The sequence below is a fragment of the Pteropus medius genome, unplaced genomic scaffold (assembly GCF_902729225.1).
Source record: "Pteropus medius unplaced genomic scaffold, Ma_sr-lr_union100, whole genome shotgun sequence".
Classification (NCBI taxonomy): Eukaryota; Metazoa; Chordata; class Mammalia; order Chiroptera; family Pteropodidae; genus Pteropus; species Pteropus medius.
This window is the reverse complement of record NW_024352785.1, coordinates 649,709-669,596: the sequence shown is the minus strand read 5'-3', so window position 1 is coordinate 669,596 and position 19,888 is coordinate 649,709. Positions and strand designations below refer to the sequence as shown.

Here is a 19,888-nt window from a genome sequence, read left to right as displayed (position 1 = left end):
CTGGCTGGGAATTACAATTAGATCAAGGGTCTTTTTGAGTACCTTCTCCCCACTGTGTGATAAAATTTCCACTTGGTGAAAACTGCACAATTCGACTGTTGCAATAACCGTCTGATACAAAGATGGTTCCAGTGTCTGGATCTACAGCCACATCAGTGGGTTGACAGAAATGATTCTGGTCACTGCCTGGTTGCATGCTCCTTCCCAGAATTAATAGAGGGCCTTCTTTACTGTTTGGGTCCAGTTTGAATACCTTTAAAAAAAAAAAAGTTTTACCCACTTTGCATGGTTATTATTGACCCATATCATATGGCTAAGAACACTTGCACAAGCAATTAGAATGTAAGCTCCCAGAGACTTATTTAAATGAAGATACTTTTTAGAACTGGGAGAGACTTTCGAAATCATCTGGTCCAATTCCTTCATTTGATAAATGAGGACTATAGAGATTAAGTGATCTGCTCAAGGTCATCCAGGTAATTAGTGGTGAATGGAGACTAGCACATGGATGTCCTGTTCCATCCACACCTGCACTTCCTTTTCATCTTTCCTGAGCTAACAGTACAGTACTATCCAGACAATTACGCGAACAATAAATGTCAACTGAGATGACATATTTGAAGGCCCTTGTAGCTAGTCTTGAGTTCAAGCTTTTTTCCCCTCGTTTTCCTAGTTCTTTGCCACCTACTCATAAAACAGGCATCAAACACGAGCTTATCTTTTGAGGGAAAGACCTTATGACTATCCTGTGATTGAAATATAACTTCTTTTAAAAAAGACAAAAGTTCGATGTTCTATATATAAACTGTATGTACCAGAGAACTTGCCTCAATTTATTGAAGATTAAGGTGGTTTAGGAAAAGAAAAAACACACATTAAACACAAGTGATGAAATAGAATCTGGGGAAAAAGGAAAGAAAAACAAACGTGGAAAGCCAAGAAGGAGATTTGCCCTAGGTTCCTGCTAGCTCAAAGGAGAAAGGTGACTTAATCATTTACCTATTAGCTTTTCCCAGAACTGAGTGCTAAGAGAAAAATTTCAGATGCGGCTGTTCCTTTTTCTCATTATAAACTTACTGAGTCACAGAAAAAGACCCAGATAACGCCAGAGCATTTTGAAAGTATAATTTCATTAACTGTATTTGAATAACTGCCAAATGGAAGATTACCTGATGCAGGGCCACGTCTGTGACCCAGTAATTTCCATCTTTATCTACACTTAAGCCATGTGGCAAGTAAAACCTGCAAAATAAAAATAATTGTCTTAAATATATATTTATTCCTAAAGCATACATGAGAGGTATTTTTTTTTGCTAATTAATCTGTATAGGCAACATAAATTTATAAATTGATAAATGTATACCTGCATTACTATAGAAAAGACCAAAATGAATTGTAAAATGAAAATACCTGTTATAATAGTGACCTCCTTGTGACAAATCTTAAGCAGTATTTAATCATTTAAAAATCTATAAACGAAGCCTACCTATAGATTAAAAATATTTATTATAAAGTATTATATATTAAACAACCCGGATAACATCAATTTAAAAACAAGTTCTAAGATCATAAATATTAATATCTTAGAAATGTGTATAAACACATTTGTCTAGAAAAACACAAATGGATTTATATAGTTTGAACTGTTTAAATATACTGCAAGGTAAGATAATTCTGTATTGATATAAAATATCATATATATGACTGAAAAGCTTTAAGAATGCCTACTAAAGACAGTAATACCCAAAGAAAACAACTTTCAGCAAACGGGCTGTGCTCATCTACGCAAAGTGTGCTGGATAATCATTAGAGAAGGTTAATCTATTTAACAAATCTATTGGGATGTGAGGGTAAGAGAACTGTAACCTAATGCAGACAGAGGCTCACAGGCATAAGGAACTTGGACAGAATTAACAAATAAATGGATAATATCTTAATATGGTTGTGGTCAAAAGACATCTGACAATTTACAAGCTATGTTTGTCAGCTTCTAGCCTTAGCATGATGCTGGCATGACAGATTTTTTTTTTTTTCATGAGCCAAGACTGGGACACTCTAATCTGGACTAATTAACCGAAATAGATTTGTTTTGGTGACTGAATGTCAGGGTTATGATTTGCTTTTGACACAGACACCCACTGTTGGCCAGCTTGATTTAGCAGCAGTTGTTTTGCCTTCCTCTTTAATTCCTTTCTGGAATGAGAATGCTTCAGATTAATGGGCAGAGCACCTAAGGGACAGGTTCAAACACACTGTGTGGTGGCGCTGGTATTAGAATTTGGCCCCGGACTCACCATCTTTGAATGCTATAAAAAATCTAATCATTACCATCTCCATAAGCAGCTGCGTTCAAAGTGGATGGCTCTCTACCTTTCAAAGAAGCTAGCTTTCCTTGTACCTAAGCAGATGGAATATAGTTCCTGAAGTTGCCAGGTTAAATGGTTGAGGATACTCTGTAAGCAGGTGCTCCTTTTTTTCAATGACCATGAATGTCAGCCAACTTTTTTTTGGCTGCCAAATGCTATCTAGGAATAAGACCAAATAATGAATGGCTTTCAAAGCCAAGTTACTTACGCATGCTAAGGAAAGTTAAAAATGACATTTGTTCCATCTTCACTTTGAGATGGGGAGAAGCCTTTTTTTGTAACAGTGATTCCTTGATGAGTTTGAATAAGTAAATTTCCTGCTGAAGAATACTTTTTAATCTTCAGATCTAGCTGACCACAGCTCGCTTCATTAGCTATGTGTATCAACGACTCTCTGAAGCTTGACTACCTACTAGAATCACACAGGGAGCTTTTAAAGTACTATTTTGATGCCTGGGCTTCATCTTGACTAAAGCTGAATCTAATTATTTGAAGCTCCCAGATGATTCTAATATTCAGTCACAGTTTAGAACCACCTATTTAGAAAATAAAGATGGGATGGCCCAATCAGTCTCCTTAAGCTATGCTTTCTCACCACTGCTATACAACACACTCTTTCCAAGACCAGACCCAACAAGACACTTTATACTCAGTGCTATATGTAGTACAAGCATTAATAACGACATGTAATTTAACTCACAGATTTTTTCCACTGGACTGGAGTATTGCAGCATTATTTGGATCTATGACAAGAATAGTGTCTTCTTCAATTGGCCCAAGTCCTCTTTGCTGGTAAACAAACTTGCTGTCAAAAGAGCTAAAAAAAATAAATGCATTAGAATGAAAAATAAACCAAGTCACTTGAGAAATGCAGACCATTTACTTGAGATTCTAAATACAGAATCTAGAGAAGCGCTCAGATGTATTTGTCTTTGACGTTTCAGTATCTTGGATTACACACACACCATTAGCCTGCAGAACTGTGCTGTTCAGAGTGGTCAGTGGAGCGGCAGCATGGGAATTGCCTGAAGATGCAAGGTCACAGACCCAACAGAATCTGAATCTAATCTGCAGTTTCACAGGATCCCCAGGTGATTCATACTCATGTGAGAATTTGAGAAACACTACCTCAAACTCTTAAGCAACTAACTTTTAAAGAAAACCTCAAAATATTTTAATAGTTATTTTCTTTCAAACTACAAACGAAAGCATAATTTATTTTAACTTTCTCTGTAATGAAAATGCAAATGATAGCAAGAAGATCAAAAATGTGTTCACTATTATACTTGCCATAGGTAAAACATGCAAATCATATTATAAGGATACCACATAATGTCCAAATTTTTCGAAAATATAAAACATAATTGATTCTTGAAAAAATATACTTAGATAAAACTTTTTCTATACAACAGCTTTTCTAGAAGTACAAAATGAATAACTATGTAATAATATAAAAACTAAAACAAACATGAAAATTTCTTTATTTTAACTCTATAACTTTCAGGTTATTATAAAATATTATAAACAAATATTTTTATATATATTTTTTCCATTTATATTTCTATCTGAATTGTTAGTAATACCTTTCCTTAAGTTGACAATTATCCCAGATATTATACTTATTTCAATTTCTGTTTGGGAAATTATTTCAGATAAATGACAAAGATAAACTCTTCTAATATAAGCTTATGTAATAGAGAGATAAATGTACGAAATATCAAGAGACCAACTTATATTTTCAGAACTGAAGAAATGGATCAGCACATAGTTGAAACGTGTGTGTGTATGTATGTAAAATAATTGTATTTTGCCAGATGATAATCAATGTATAATAGATGAATATTTCTGTAAAATAATATTTCCTTTATAGAATCAGAGAGGGCTATAAAGAAACCAATAATTTGTAGTTCAACTGTATAAGCAAAAGAACCTGAATATCATTAAATATTTATGGAGCTACATTTATGATTTGGAAAGGCAGCAGACTGCTCAAATCTGCCATACACCTATTGATTAATTGGTTAATACTTTTATGGAACTTACGTAGAGTCCCAGTAGGAGAACAAAAATTTCAAAATCCATTCTCTTGCCATTAAAAATATACATCACACAATTATTTGAGCTTTTTGACTAGTTAGTCTTTTGGGTATTTTTTTCCTGAAAGATATTAACAATAAGTCCCTGGAGTAGTTCTTATTAATGATGCATTTAATTGAGCACAAAATATTGATTCAACTTTGTCAATCTAAAACTGAATTAATACTATTGACATATGCTATTACGTGTAGTTAAACCTACACAGTAGTATCTAGGAAAAATACATAAATATTTGAAATGGAAGTAACATCACTAACAAAGCAGATTTTATATGATATTCATGGGATCATTATTAAATTAAAATGTGAAATTTATTCAATAGAACCAATGTAAGAGTATATAAGGTGTTATTAAGTCAGGGGAGACCGAGGAAGGAAAAACATGAAGTCTCTTTTTCTTATTGCTGTGAAACGCCAAAGAGTTTATGCTATATCTGAAATGATTTTCAATATGAATTTCTGTACTAAAATATCATAAGTAATCTTCTAGAAAACAAAGGTATCAGATTCAACCATCAACAGTCTTTTTTGCCCAACTTGACTATGATATTGAATAACATAAGTTCAGCACATCTAGGATTCATAGGATGCTATAAGTTTCACAATCATGCATAATTGGATAAAGCTTCTACACTTATTATCTCTTTTATAGCTTAATTCTTCATTACTTAGAAACATTTTGGTGCTTTGTAATGGCACAATGGTAATCTAAATTATGTGAGAATTATGCTTTCCCTGACTGTAAGGAGTTAAAATATATATTTCCCTTTTTCTTAAATTGAAAATTTAAGACAATTGTAGATTCATATGCAATTGAAAGAAATAATACAGAAATTCCTTGTACACGTTACCCAGTTTTCCCAATGGCAGTGTTTTGTGCAGCTATTGTACAATATCATAGCCAAGAGATTGATACTGATAAAATCCGCTGATCATATTCAGATTTCCCTTTTCCTTTTGTATTTCCAAAATTTTTCATTTATTCTTATAGTTTATTTGCTTGGGCATGGAATATACTAGTATGTAAATTCTCTATGCTGCCCCCACCTAGGAGTTAGTAACATGGCAAGTTACCATATCCTCATAAAGTGCTATCCACTTTACAAATTTATAGTGTTCTCTGACCCACCACTGACATCTAATAACAGTGGCAGTCCAATTGTATATCCTGATAAAACTGGAGCGTGTCATACCTCAGCATACCTAATTTCACATTGCTTCTTATTTACAATGTGACAAACCATATAGGAAGCCTGACGTATTTACTTCTTCATGATTTCCCCAAGAAATGGGTTGCAGTAATTCTGGAAGAGAATTACCTTTTTGGTCTGTCTTGTTATTTGCTTAAACATTCACCATCAGTCCTAAATCTCTCATCCTACTATTTTAGGAAATAACATCCTATGACTTACAGATGGGGAGAAAGAAGGAGGCCGCCCCACCTTAGGAGCATACATTGAACTCCTATAAATTAAAGCATGCATAGCTCCGGCTTATTTCTCCAGGAACTCAAATATTTCAAAATGTAAACTCTAACTTAAAGTACTCACTGGCAGACACAAAAGCTCAGGGTTAAGGACCTGAAATGTTGGACCTGGCTTACAGGAAAACAAGCTGTTAAGGAAGAAATATAAATAACCAAGACCCACAGTCCTTATGCCAGTCAGACTGAATAAAAATCTTGTAGCTGATAAGTGAAAACATCCTTTATCAATGGTACTGTTCTGCACTGCCCACAAATGCAAAAACAAGCTTAATAATTGATGCTTTGCTGTCACAAACACAATTTGTGTATGGGTATCTATACTCAAAATCTAGAAATGTCAATTTTCTAGTGGTGATAATAAATAGGAAAATTAACTAATATGAGGATCAACTCTTTTCATTGTCCACTTCTTGTTAGTGTTATAGTAAACTGTGAAATAGCGAATGAAGGTGCCAATAGAAAAATAAATAATAAAACAAAATAAGCTATGGAGTAAATAAATCAGATTTTTACAATAAAAATTGGATATACAGAAAATATGAGATCTCTCAATTTAGTAAGCTACCTTTCTCAGTATCCTATTACAATGTAACAACAAATAATTTTATTTTTTATTTTTTATTTTTTCTATCACAAATGACCCTTATGTCATTAGTGTGTACTGAGGGCATTTTCATGTGAAGCTTAAGATTAGCCAATTTTCCTATGGTAGATGGCTTTATGGTTATTATTCATATATAGGATTACTACAATTCCCCTGTATCCATTAAGGATCTCAGTGATTAGCCAAGTTCTTGATTTACTGATTTGAGAATCTATTTAACCACCCTCTCTCAAAACACAGAAAAAAAATTATGCAAAGCGATCATAACAAAAACCAAAGATGACATGCTACTTATATTATCATTTAAATATATCAATTTACTTCAGTAACAAAAATAACAACTAATAAAATTCTAGAATTCTTAGTAAGATTATAGCTCTAAATGAATTAGCTACAATACAATGGGATGGATTGTTAAATCGAAAATCTTTTGTGATACTCTTTCACAGATGGCTATACATTTAAACTGGCAGCATCAAGGGACACTCAGCCACTCAACTGATTGGTTGGCCAATCTTAATCTTTCACATGGGATGGCTTCATGCAACTAACTGGCCCCTGGTAGTTACACAGGGTGAGTAATAAAAGAAATAGATGTTTTTTCTTAAATGGGAAAATCACACACATACACACACACACAAATCTGCCAAATAAAGTAGTTTATAAACTAACTTTTGAATAGTTCACAAATGGATGTCAGATACACAGAGCTAGATATACCGTTGCTATAGCAAACTGCTTATTTAGTGTTCTAAAGCAGCTACTCCACATTATATGCTGCAGAGAGGTCTTTATTTCAACTACATTTAACTTTTTACAGGATATAATAATACCCTGCACATTTCACACAGTGTTTGGAGCACTGCTGATTTTTGTTTGCTTCTTTAAAAACCACTCAGCTGAAAAGACTGAACTGAGGCCTATGGGCCAGAATTCATCAGTTCTTTATTTTAGCAGTTTGAATCCCCCATTAATGATTTTGCACATTAGTAGCTGACCAAATAGTTTAGATAATCTAGGAAGAAATACTTTGCTATAGTCACACAAAGAAAGAACTATGGTAAGAAAACTTCTGTGCCATCAATCAAAATTAAAGGAATGCAAAATAAATAATAGTAACTGAAGAGAGAAATAAAATGTAATGTTCTAATTATATAAATTAAGAAGCTGAATAAGTAATCATAAATTTTGAAGTGAGAAAATAAGTGGAAATTCACCTTCAATGTTAAAAAAGCACAGACATACCATACAAAGGCCAGAGACTTTAAATGGAATATAATTTAATACTATGTCAAAAACACTTACTTCTGAATAGATACACATTGCAAAAAAAAAAAAAAAAAAATCCCTGTGAGGAAGAAAAGAGGTGGGAAGACAAAGAAACAAGTATTATTCTTCAATGCCCTGACAGACCTAGCACTGTAGAAATCACAAACAGGGATGGAAAGAACAAAGAACCAGGTGTCATAGTACCAGGCTCTGTTTGGTCAATAGGCCTCTTGGGGATGAGTCACTTAACATACTATTTTCTGTTACTCAACAGAATGAGGGACTTAAGGCCTTCATTTTTTAGACTGGAGAACTCAGAGTTAGGGAGCTCAAATGTCTTGATGCAGGTCTCAAAGCTAGGAAATGGTAACCAAGATTCAAACTTAGGTCTCCTATCTTAAAAAAAAAAAGATGTGGTTTTCTCTTACTCTGATTGACCTCACTGGACTGGAGACTCTCCCCATTAGTTATCAAATTTAATGTGTATATATGTAGAAGAGATGCAAGAATCGTCACTTAACCAAAAAGAATTCGAGAAAGTGGCATAAAACTAGAAGAAAGTGCCTCAAGTAAAATGGGAAATGGCAATATGAGAGAGAAGGGTAGAAAATGGAAACATTATTTTTATAGAATTTCTTATGATTTTCTCTCAGATATGAAGGTACTACAGAACCACTTAGTCACTTTGAGTTCTCTTTGCCAGGCCCAATTAATTCTTATGGTTTAAAAAAGTTTGTACACATAGAAGCAGAACTTCAAGCAGAACCTAAAATGAGACTCCAGAAAATTAGTGAGGCAAATATTGAACTAATTTTCCTGAAAGTTAGAAAGCAGATAAATTTCTGAAACAATAGACCTTGGCAAAATTCCATAAAGCACTGGCGAAGAGGCGGTTTGTGAGCTACTTTGGAGACGAGTGGGAGAAGATCCTCAGAAGACCACATCTCTAGGAACAAAATCTGCTTAACCAACCATTCAACTACACACATTTTATAAACATTTCTGAGAATATGAAAGCATGATCATCAAAAAGACCTAGTACAAGGCTAGGAGGGATAGTTCATTCTCTGGTTAATTAAGAATAAAAAGATATCTGTAAATTGAAGCAATGCTAAATCTAACAAAGTGAAATTTAATTAGAATAAAGTCGAATTCAATATTTTAAAAACACTGCATGAATATAAATTTCTGTTAAAAACTTGAGCACAATTTTATGAAATATATTTGGAGATCTTATTAAATCTACCAATTCAACACAATGCAACAAGGTGATGTGACTAGTAGATATTAGGAATACACATCAAGGAAAGTAACTGTATTGCTGATCAGATAATATATGAGGTATTGCGGCCACTTCTCAACCAAACACTTTAAAGGGCTGAGAAACCTGAGTGCCTTCAGATAAAATATAATGTCAGCATGAAGACCACGTGAAGACCTGGGGGATATTTAATCTGAAGAAGATGAGGCTTTCTTCAAATGGACAAATAATTAACATGGAAAAATGGGTGTAAATTTATTCTGCATTAGGCTGTCATGAAGGTCGCATATCTGAGATTAACATGATGAAGAACTGTGTAACATTTAGATGAATCCCATAATTGGAAAGTGTGTCTCTTCTAGGAACTTTCTTGGCACTGAAAGAATTCAAGCACTGGATGACTGTGGAAGATTTTGTAAAAAGATGTCACTATTAAGCAGAATGTCAGAGATGAGTTCTCTGGTGGACATCTGCTATTCTGGGTGCTCAGTGTATACTGCCCTATTTTGAGCTAGTGAAACCTCAATTTTTTTTTAATTGACCTGATATTCTGAGCTTCACTTGCTTCCAGTGATGTCAACTCTACATCACACATACCAGGGATAAAAAAACTCAGGCTAAGCCAAAGAGTGGATTTCCTTCCTCTGCCCACAATGACTGATTCAGAGATGGAGGAGACATGACCTAAGTCAGGCTGAAGAATGCTAGGTGACTCGATTTAAGGATTTTCTGTTGACTTATCAGAGACATAGACTATCTCTTCTGTGAGACTACTATGATGATGGGTTCTGAAGCTACAAGGGGAAGGAAGATCAATCAGGGCCTAAGAATGGCACCAACCAGGAGAAAATGTGTTAAAAATGGATCTTGGTGATGTCACTTAGGTTACCACACCCCTGACGTTTTCATTTATACAAACTAATAAATTTCCTCTTTTACTAAATTAGTGTGTGTTGGGTTTTTTCTCTTATTGGTAAAAGAAAGAATTCCAAGTGACATAACTTTCAAGATTCCTTTCAACTCCATGTGAAGAAATGATAAAAGATATAAAGGAAACAACTTTTAACACCTAAAAATTAGGGGTAAAACCCATGGTTTAGTGAAGTGGGTATGTGATGTGAGTTCTGCATAGCAGAACCTCAACCATATCTGAGATAAATAAAAGAAAGAGAAGCGGGCCTTTGACAGTGCTGGTCTTTTAAGACAGAGACCCAGGGACAGCTGTTACTGTGCTAGGAGCTACCCAGCTCCTGCTGGCAGGCATTTAAGCTTTAAAGAGCTCTAGCTGCCATGCTGCCCTAACACTAGGGAAGACAAGAGGCTTTTTAAAGTTTCATTACACCTGGCTGGTAACAGGCACTTCCCATTTCAGCTAGAAGCTTCAGAAGAAGCTTCTTAAAGCAGCCATATTGAAGTAAAGGACAGAGAGGGAGGAAGATGGAATCAAACTGAGAAAGGGAGTGACGATCATCTTTCAGGAAGTTAAGGAGTTTATTATTATTATTATTAGTGGTAGTATTAGTACTAGTAGTACTAGTAGTACTAGTAGTATTAGTAGTAGTAGTAGTAGTAGTAATAGTAGTATTTTGGTTGCCATGCCTATTTAGCATGGTTAAATAGAAGAGTAAGGAATGATCAGGGCTATTACATAAAAATAAACAGTAATAATACTTATAATGTCAGTTGATGAGATGATGGCAAAAGAGCTATGGGTGCTATGTATCAACAGAGGTTATCATTAACTTCAAGCACTGTCTGATACTTAAAGAATGATCACCTAAAAATTAGGGGATATAGAGTGGTTAGGTATGATTTAGAGCAAGCTTTGGCCTTATAAAACCTATAATTTTGTGAACATGAGAAATATCAGGATTGGAAAGATTCCAAGAAAAATTAATACAGGATTTCTCACTACTCTATCCAAGTAGTGGTAGCAACAAGAATGACATTTCCATGCAATCTAATTTCCATGGTCTCTCATCAGCCCATCGTAAATTTTATAGGAAGGTGTTTTCTCTTTGCACAACAATCCCTGGATACTTAACATGGGAGAAGAAAAACTATGTACTTCGTTTATTTTATATAATTTGACTTATGTATGTAGGAAGAATGGTCATGCACGACTGTTCAAAGAACAGAGCCCACAAATCTGAATCTATTTTCGTAAAAAAATAACTAACAGAGTAATCCACTTCAAATTCTCTTCATGAATAATAAAGCAGACAGTGGCTGAAAGCAGAGATTTGAGTGCTAGAAGGAAATTTCTTCACAACCACGGATTGTGAAGGGTGTTAACTGAAAGGCAGAGAGGAAAGAGATAACAAATATTCTTATATCTGAGAGATAAAGATGAAAAAGAAGAAACAGAGATTTAATGAGTTAAATCAGCACATCTGCTCTGAAGAGGTCTTGCATTTTTAACAACATCCCTTTGTTGGTGCCATTTATCAGAGTAAACACCCAAGACTTGGCAATGAAACTGGAATCTATTTACATGTGGTACTGGTTATCTAGATGAAAGCTAGATCCCAGGAAAAAGCAGTTTTTTAGTTAGGATTGCCATATAAGTCACAGAAAATATTCCTATGCGGCTCTTGTTTCATAGTCTTGTGTCACCTCCTACCCTGAGCTGCCTTTTATGATCTCCCTTTCTAGTAAACTATTCCAGCCTCTGCTGTTTATTTGGAATGAATATCACATGAAAATGGAAAATTAGACTTTGTCTAATTTAGCTTTAGCCAGCTGAAACAGTATCAATGGGAGAAAATGATGCTGCAATTTTCTTGTCTGGTAAAATGTGGCTAGAAATCCATGCAGAAAATGTAGCAATGTTCATTAAAATGAAGAATATACTATAATGAATAGTAATAGTTTGCTTTTAAAAGCACTTGTTAAAATACCATTAGATATTCAATAATGACCAAGACCATGAAACAGAGATGTATGAATAAGAATACTGAATTCAATTGTTTGCTTTGAACTCTAACGTGATCTCTCTGATTTCATTTTTAAGTGTGACAACTGGAAAAAAACAATTAAACAGTAACAAAATTACCAATCTATTTTGAAGTGCTGATTGAATTTCATCTTCAACTACACAAAGGAAACTATGTACATGTATATGTGACAGCAGGTTTAGCATAAGTTTAATCAACATCTCTGAAAATGGAAGAAAAAAACACTTGAACTATATATGTAGATCTTCTATTTTTCAGACCCTATAGCTGTATACTTGAAAGGAGAAGACTGATTATACTCAATTGACCTTTTATAATTTACCTTCATATGTAAATCTGTGATAAAACAAATGACCAAATGGATATTCATTACTCAGGAGAATTAAAATAACCTACTAAATTCTGGAGCAAGCTTTAAAAAATACAATTATGTAAATGTGTTTATAATCCTATAAAAGTCAGCATGTTAAAGTGGGCTAGCTTGAGTCAGATGGAAAGGAACAGAAACCTAGTTTTCCCACTTGAAACTGTGAGACATGAGACAAAATACTTGCCTTCTCTTGGTTTCTTCATCTGTAAAATGTAAATGATGTTTACCAGAAGAGGAAAGGGTAGGGGATGAGTGAAAAGGTGAAGAGGAAGAGAGACAATAATATTGTGATAGATTTACATGGTGACAGATGATTACTAGAATCATTACTAGAATTAGTGGGGTGATCACAAGATAAGGTATAAAAATGTGGGGTCGCTATATTGTACATCTGAAATAGAACTCATATAAGACTCTATACCAACTAAACTTAATAAAAATGTAAATAAAAAATGTGGATGATGAGGAAAATAACAGTGCTTAATTGCTGTGTGATAATTTATATAAACATTTAGAACAGTGACAGGCCCACAATCAACACTCAATAAATGTTACACATTTTTACCAAAAACCTCTATAATGAAAGTTTGCAAAGAGAAATGCAGAGGAAACAGCAGGGGTATTAGGTAATCCTAGTGTGATTCTTAAAGTCTTTGATGCTAATGAAAAGAGCACATTTGAATAACAATTTAATCTATATGACAACGTGAAGGCCAAGGTACTGACTATTTCTACACTCGTGGTGGCCAAACTGCTCCAACCACAACCATAGGAGGTCAGTTGTTCTCACTGCCATGTAGCGGTGTGAAGGAAAGGGAGAGTACAATGGCCTTAGAATGGTCTGGACCCAGCACATGGAAATAACAAAGTGCTTTGTTATAGTCAGCTAATAACTTTTCTTAGTTGATCATTTATCATGATGCACTTTCTTTGAAGTCTTAAAATTCCTCAGCCAATTCTTTAACTGCCTTTGATATTAAGAATGTGAAGGTAGCTTGAAACAAAATAGTAAGTAGGCAGAATCAGAGATTGTTATTGCCTTCTTTTCATAAACTAGCTAGTAAAACTATTTTGTTTTAAAATGCATTAAGACTTCCTCTGCTACCTGTCACAGTCATACATTAAAAGAACAAATATATTTTGCTCACAAAAATCAAGTTCAAAAGGAACCATGAGTGTTCTCACTACCATTCTTAGTGTAACAAAAAGTGATGCATGCTCTTTTTATTTTCATTTACTCCTTGAAGGAAAAACATTACTTACTTTCCATCCCAGACATGGTCACCTCTGTGGAAAATCACCAGGTTATTCTTAGGATCCAGAGCCACCCCAGAAACCTGGCCCGGTAGCAAGTATACTCCAGGCCAATCCAGTGCCTCTTCTACATGGAAATCTAAAAAATAAGTCCAAGCATTCAGTGAACAAGAAAGCTAGTACAACCTCATGCAGAGTCACATTAATTATAAGAAACTCATGCAGCAAGGTCACTAGATGCAAAAAAAAAAAAAAAAAAAAAAATCAAGCCATGCTCTACATATAATATACTGCATGCACATGCCAAGTAGCTTCCTGGGCCGTGAAAAAAAGTAACTGTGAACCTGTTTGGGAATCCTATGTTCTTTTTTCCTGTTGATAAGATGCCTGCAAACCCAGCTTATCCATAAGTCATTAAAGAGCAAATTTGAGACTACCTCCTTAATAAGATTCTTGTTTTAAATTAGTATCTTTGGAAAAATATGGCCACGTGGATGGATACATCATTTTAACACAAAGCTGTTAAATGCTGTAAATAAATACCAAGCAAGGCCAATAAGCAAATCTCTCCCGCCCCTCTTCTCTGTTAACTCCTGTGTAAATTTTGAATGTTAAATATACATTAGATCCTACAATAAACCATCATTGATTATCCCTGGTATAAGGAACTATGTAAGATACCAATCTCATTTCTCTTAACTTCGGTATTCCTATAACACTGAACGGGAATGAAAGACACTCTCTTTTACTAGTTTCAGTGTTTCCTAACATAAGAAAAAGGAAAAATCACAGGGACTCTGTGACTGACTGATTTCCAAATTATTCTCATTTCTGATTAGAATACATTTATAAAGAATACCTGGGTTCATTTATATTAATCCCTTTTATAAACACGCTCACAAATGAAGAGGTATGATGTATGGAGTAGCTTTACTAATCGAGGATATATGGTTATGAAGATACTATAAAATCTGTTGTATCAGTGTCACTATTTCTTTCCTCTCAAATGCTTCAACAGAGATGTTGAGAAGTAGAAAAGAAGAAATCTGAGTCTCTGAGTCTCATTTATCCTCCCCATCCTCTGTGGGATGTGGCAACACACAGTAAAATATCAAGATAGGCATTAAAGATGAGTAGGAAAGAGAAGCACAGGGCTTATACAATTAGCTTTTGAAAACTTGAGAGGATGCCAGTGTGAGAATAAATACTTTAAAGTAATTCTCTCAACTATACAAAAAGAAATAGTACTTTTCACTCAAGATGTTTTTACCTTTGCATTTAATTTTCTTCAATAAAAATTAAGAAAACATAGCACAGTCAATAGGATGCTAGATCAATTCTGCCTACAATCTTTGCTGAAGCATCTTTAACAAATATTCCCTAAGTGTATTATTATGGTTATGGTTATGAAGATACTATAGGCATTATACTAGATTCTGGGAACACAAAGAAATAAAACATTGTTTTTGGCCTTGAGGAACTCATAGGATAAAATGAGAAAAAAACAAACCAAATACTTATGACTCAACGTGGGGCAGGAGCATAGGAGAGAGCCTGTAATCCTTCCTGAGGCTTGGATGGGAGAAGGTAGGGTTAAGGTCAGACCTGGGAGGTTTCCCAGAGGAATAAACATTTGTGTTCGCATTTAACGGTAAGTGGGGGTTCATTAAGTATAGAAGTATGCATGCAAAGATATTTAGGTCAGAAAGATCAAAAGAGAAGATGCTCATAATTGCAGAACGTGCTTCAAGATCAGTAGGGAAAGGATCCTTGCCTATGTCACGTGGGGATAGGAGAGTAGGAGGCACGATTAACAGATTTAGACTGGAAAATGTATTGTATATCACATGAAGGAATATAGATTTAAAAATGAATGAATGTAGCTCTGAGCTGTGATGTCTTGCTCTATACCATGATTAATTTTGAGGCATGCTGCAAGTACTTTCTTGTAGCAGGAAAGCAGAGTTTGGGAATAATTTACTTTTGAAATATGTTAGAGTACATGAGAATGTCATTCTCACACGTGCTTTGAAAGGCCTTCTCGAGCTGAGAAGGGGGACAGAGTTACAGCTGGCATTTCTAAATTTGCAAATAATTCCGGGCACAGCAGTGGATGTGAATGGAGCTGCTCAGATGAATAGCATTCATCATCTATCACACATGTCATAATAGGAAAAAAAGGACACAAATTGCTGCTGCAGGTGATTGGGAGCCACTGAGAGGTTTTTAAGCATGGGGTGACATAATTAAAAGTGTGCTTATGAAAGTGAACTCTGGAAATAGGGCATAAGCATAATGATTAGAGATGTCCAGATGGATCAGCAGATGGATAAATCATTCCCCAAAGAAAATATTTCAAATTATTTTAAAGTTGCTTGATTCTCAGGTTGTACTTCATTATTTTCATCTCAGTTACAGATTGTCTGTTTGGTGATCATCATTCTATACTCACCAGCTCCTGAAGATTCTTGGTGGGCTTTGAGAGAACCTCATGACAATGTAAGTATGTAGTTGTTTTTGTCGGATTCTCAGAGCCCAGAACCACTACCACTAGTGGGAATTTGAGGGCAGGGATCATGTCTTATTCACTGTTTTGTCACCACATCTGGCATAGGGCCTAGACTACTGCCATGTCCTAATAAAATGCATGAACCTGAACTCTATGCTCTAGTCTTTCTTGTTTATATTGCCAACTGGCATTTAAACAGCCTTATAATCTTACAATTCACTTGTACTACCTCTTTTTACCCCTAGCACTGTACTGAAGACACTGTGAAGAGATTCAGTAAAAATGCTAATTGGCTAATTATTTTCATTAAAGACAATAAACAATTATTACAGTCCTTGGAAGCTTTCTATTCAGTGGTCCACCAACTGGTACTGGAAGTTGGGTGCTCATGAAGACGTAGAGATACTAATTCTAATCGAAAATATGCGATGTCCAAAATTAATACATTTTCTGGAATCAAATGTGATTTTCATAAAACACTAGAAGTACTGTGTAAAGAACTTCAATCTAGCTATAAATGATCCCAATTACCATTGACCTTAGATTGATAAACTCTTGAAAGTCTGCAGAAAGCACTGATTAATAAGTTATTAACTTATTTGTCACATATAAGAATCTTTTTTGATAGGGAATTTTCAAGAAGAAAACTCAATGTAAGTATGTAGAGCATATTTATTAAAACAAATTTTTGGTGAATTTTCAAAACAGTAAAGGTATATAAGAAAACATATAAAAGGCTAACTCTAAGCAAACTGGCTCTTTTACTACTGAGTCAATGCAAATAAGAACTATTTTGTGCATGGCAAAAATGTCTGGAGAAATTATGTTAAATTATTTTTAATTTCATTAAAAATATAATTGCACATTTATTAAGATTACCTAGCAAGAGACCAAAACCTTCAGGATCTAGGTCTCTGTGTTAACTAGAAATTCTAAGGCAGTTAAAGGAAAACTGAGTTCATGTTCTCTTCTGTGAACTCAAGTTTTTGCTTCCAGTGTCACCCTCTTTTTCATTATCAGGTAGTTAAAGGCTGTTTGCTTTAAGAGTAAATCATCAAGAATCAAGGCACTCATTTAGGACTAGTGTTTTCCAACTCCTACCCATCTCTACATGAGAATCATAGAATGCTAGAACATACTGTCTCATCTCAGGTCGTTTTCTCATTTCACAGGAAAGGAACTATCGGCTTGGTCCAGACTTCAGGCATCTATATTAAGGATGGTTATTTTCTAATAATTATCTATTAAGAATAATAATTTCTCCAATTAAGGAAAATCTCTAATCCTTATCAAAGAAATTGTATGATAAAATATATTTGGGTTCTAATTTAAACTTAAGATTATCAATCATGGAGAAATTAAAATTTTGAGTTCAGATTCCTCTTAGTGTTAATTTAAGAAGTGATGCATACATAACTAGTTAATTCTGTAGACTTACAGTTTTAAGTTGAAAATTAAATACATATTTCTTACACATGACCTTGGGCAAGCTATTATCAACTCCAAGTGTCAGCTGCTCTAAATTCAGATGTTAAACAGTAGGATTATTTCAGAAGAACCCTTATATTCATTATAATGAGAGTAAATGTGCAGCCTCACATCAAATCATATATTTAGAAAAAAAGTTACTACTTTCAGAAAAAATTAAACATTACTATTAAAATTGTATATATAAATTGCTAAAAAGATTAATGAATTTTACCTTTCCAAAAAAGAGATTAATGTGAGTGATCAATGCTGCTTTCATATAAAATTCTTAATAAGCATTTACAAGGGCATTCATTTATCTGTGTCACATAAGGACTAAAAGGATTAGATAAAGTTGAGAAAAAATATAATTTCAAAGCCAGACCTATGACTTAACCAAGTACGACCAGGCTCTTCAAATTTAATCTTAAGGAAAAGATCCTGATGAAATCACTGGAAGACCTCAAAAAGAACAAAAAGTAGTGGTTGCTTTTTCTACACTTGCAAATTCTCATCTAGTGAGGAAAAGATGCTTTATTTTGGTCAGGGACTGTTATTCATCACAAGTGCCAGCAATAACTATAATTAACTAAAACCATAGGAGAAATATTTATACCCATGTCAGAGAGAAAACAAGAATTATAATGTTTCATTTAATGGGAGTGAAGTGAGGAAGAGAGTTAAGACATAACTAGGGACTAAAAAGCATTAGCAGAATTTCTTTTCTTTTTAAAATTTAATTGCAAATGAGATCATCTTGGTCAATTTGTTTGGGTAGTTATTGAGAAAACATGACCAAAGGTAATATACAACTATAGTTACTATGATTGTAAATGAGATAATGAGATGATTGGAAAAAAGTAGTCAGCTTCCTCTCTTCCTCTCTCTTTCTCTCTCTCTCTCTCTCCCCTCTTTCTCTTCCTCTTCCCTCTCTCTCTCTCTGTCTCCCTTATCCTCCTGTTTTTATTTTATTGTGAGATGCAGAACAACAAAATGATTAAAAACCAAGACCTGGAGCAAGTCTGTCTGACTTTGCATCTCGGTTCCTTGAGCTGTGGCGCTTTGCGCACATGACTTAACCTTCCTATGCCTCAGTTTCTTCCTCTCCAGATGAGTTTATAGATAGGGTTCTTGTTATGGGTATGAAATGAGTTAATGTATCTAAAACCCTTAGCCTGGTTCATAGTAAGGGCTATGTATATGTTTGTTTTTGTTATTCTTCTCCCTTCTAGAAATGAAAAATCAGCCAACTAAATGCCACATTTTACCTTGGAAATACTTTAAGACTTGAACCTACAGGTAAGAATATGACTGATATATGTTAAAAGGTTGGACTCTGAATTAAGTAAAAGTTGTCCATAGAAATTAATTAAAATCTAAATGTATCATAGAATATTTAAAGATGGTGTGAGTTCTCTTATCTGATGGGAAAGCATCTCAGAAATACTGATGTTTTTAGATGTCCAGTGGCATGTAGTATATGTGGAATCAGGCATATGCTAGCAAATAGTAGTCCAACCAAATTTGTAGTTTTAAATTCATTGTTCAAGGAGTCTAGTTTCCAGAAGGTAACTAGAATAAAGACACCTAACATTTTATTTCTATTCTATTGATGTTGTTTCAATATAGATATCAAACTAATAGTGGAAACCAAACTATGCTAAGTGTAAATGGGAGTGCATTTGCTTCTCAATTTACCAAGTTGAGTATTTTCACACTGTACATCATGTACCATAGGCAAATATCAAGGCAGATCAATATAAGTGATCAGAGATTTGAAGAGGCATACATCCTCATTATGATAGAACACTGCCAAGTCATTTTCATAATTTGTCAAATTAGAGTGCCAAGTTTTGCAGCTTTCCTATATACTGCAATAAAATTCTCTCATAGATGCTGCTTAAGTTAAAGTAATTACTATTTAGTTCTACTACTTTAGTGTTTAAATTTTTTAAATTTTAATCCAACATGACATTAATGGTAGCAATAATAATCATAATTATTGTTAATGTATTATAATATTTGTTAAATGTTTTCTATGTGCCAGAAACTGTTCAAAGCACTTTCCATGTATGATTTGCCTAGACCACATAATAAGCAGTGTAGTGGGATCCAAAGCCAGGCAGTCAGTCAGGCTCCAAAGTCCGAAGTGTTCTACAACATGCTACCTCCACAGAGTGGTTTTCAACTTTTCTTTAAGACAAACGAAGAACCGCTCTGGGGCAAGCTGTATTGTGTGCATGTGTGCA

General features: G+C 34.3%; 1 protein-coding gene across 23 annotated transcripts in view; it reads right to left on the bottom strand.

The window, feature by feature from the left end:
* Window positions 1-19,888, bottom strand: part of PAM (peptidylglycine alpha-amidating monooxygenase) — a 221,986-nt gene that overhangs the window by 18,767 nt on the left and 183,331 nt on the right. For all 23 annotated transcript variants that reach the window (XM_039848359.1, XM_039848361.1, XM_039848365.1 and 20 more), the window contains 4 exons: window positions 13,673-13,802; window positions 3,067-3,183; window positions 1,170-1,242; window positions 43-253 (listed from right to left, as the gene is read on the bottom strand). In XM_039848359.1, the coding sequence (XP_039704293.1) occupies window positions 43-253; window positions 1,170-1,242; window positions 3,067-3,183; window positions 13,673-13,802 (531 nt within the window). The remainder of the gene's footprint in view (window positions 1-42; window positions 254-1,169; window positions 1,243-3,066; window positions 3,184-13,672; window positions 13,803-19,888) is intronic.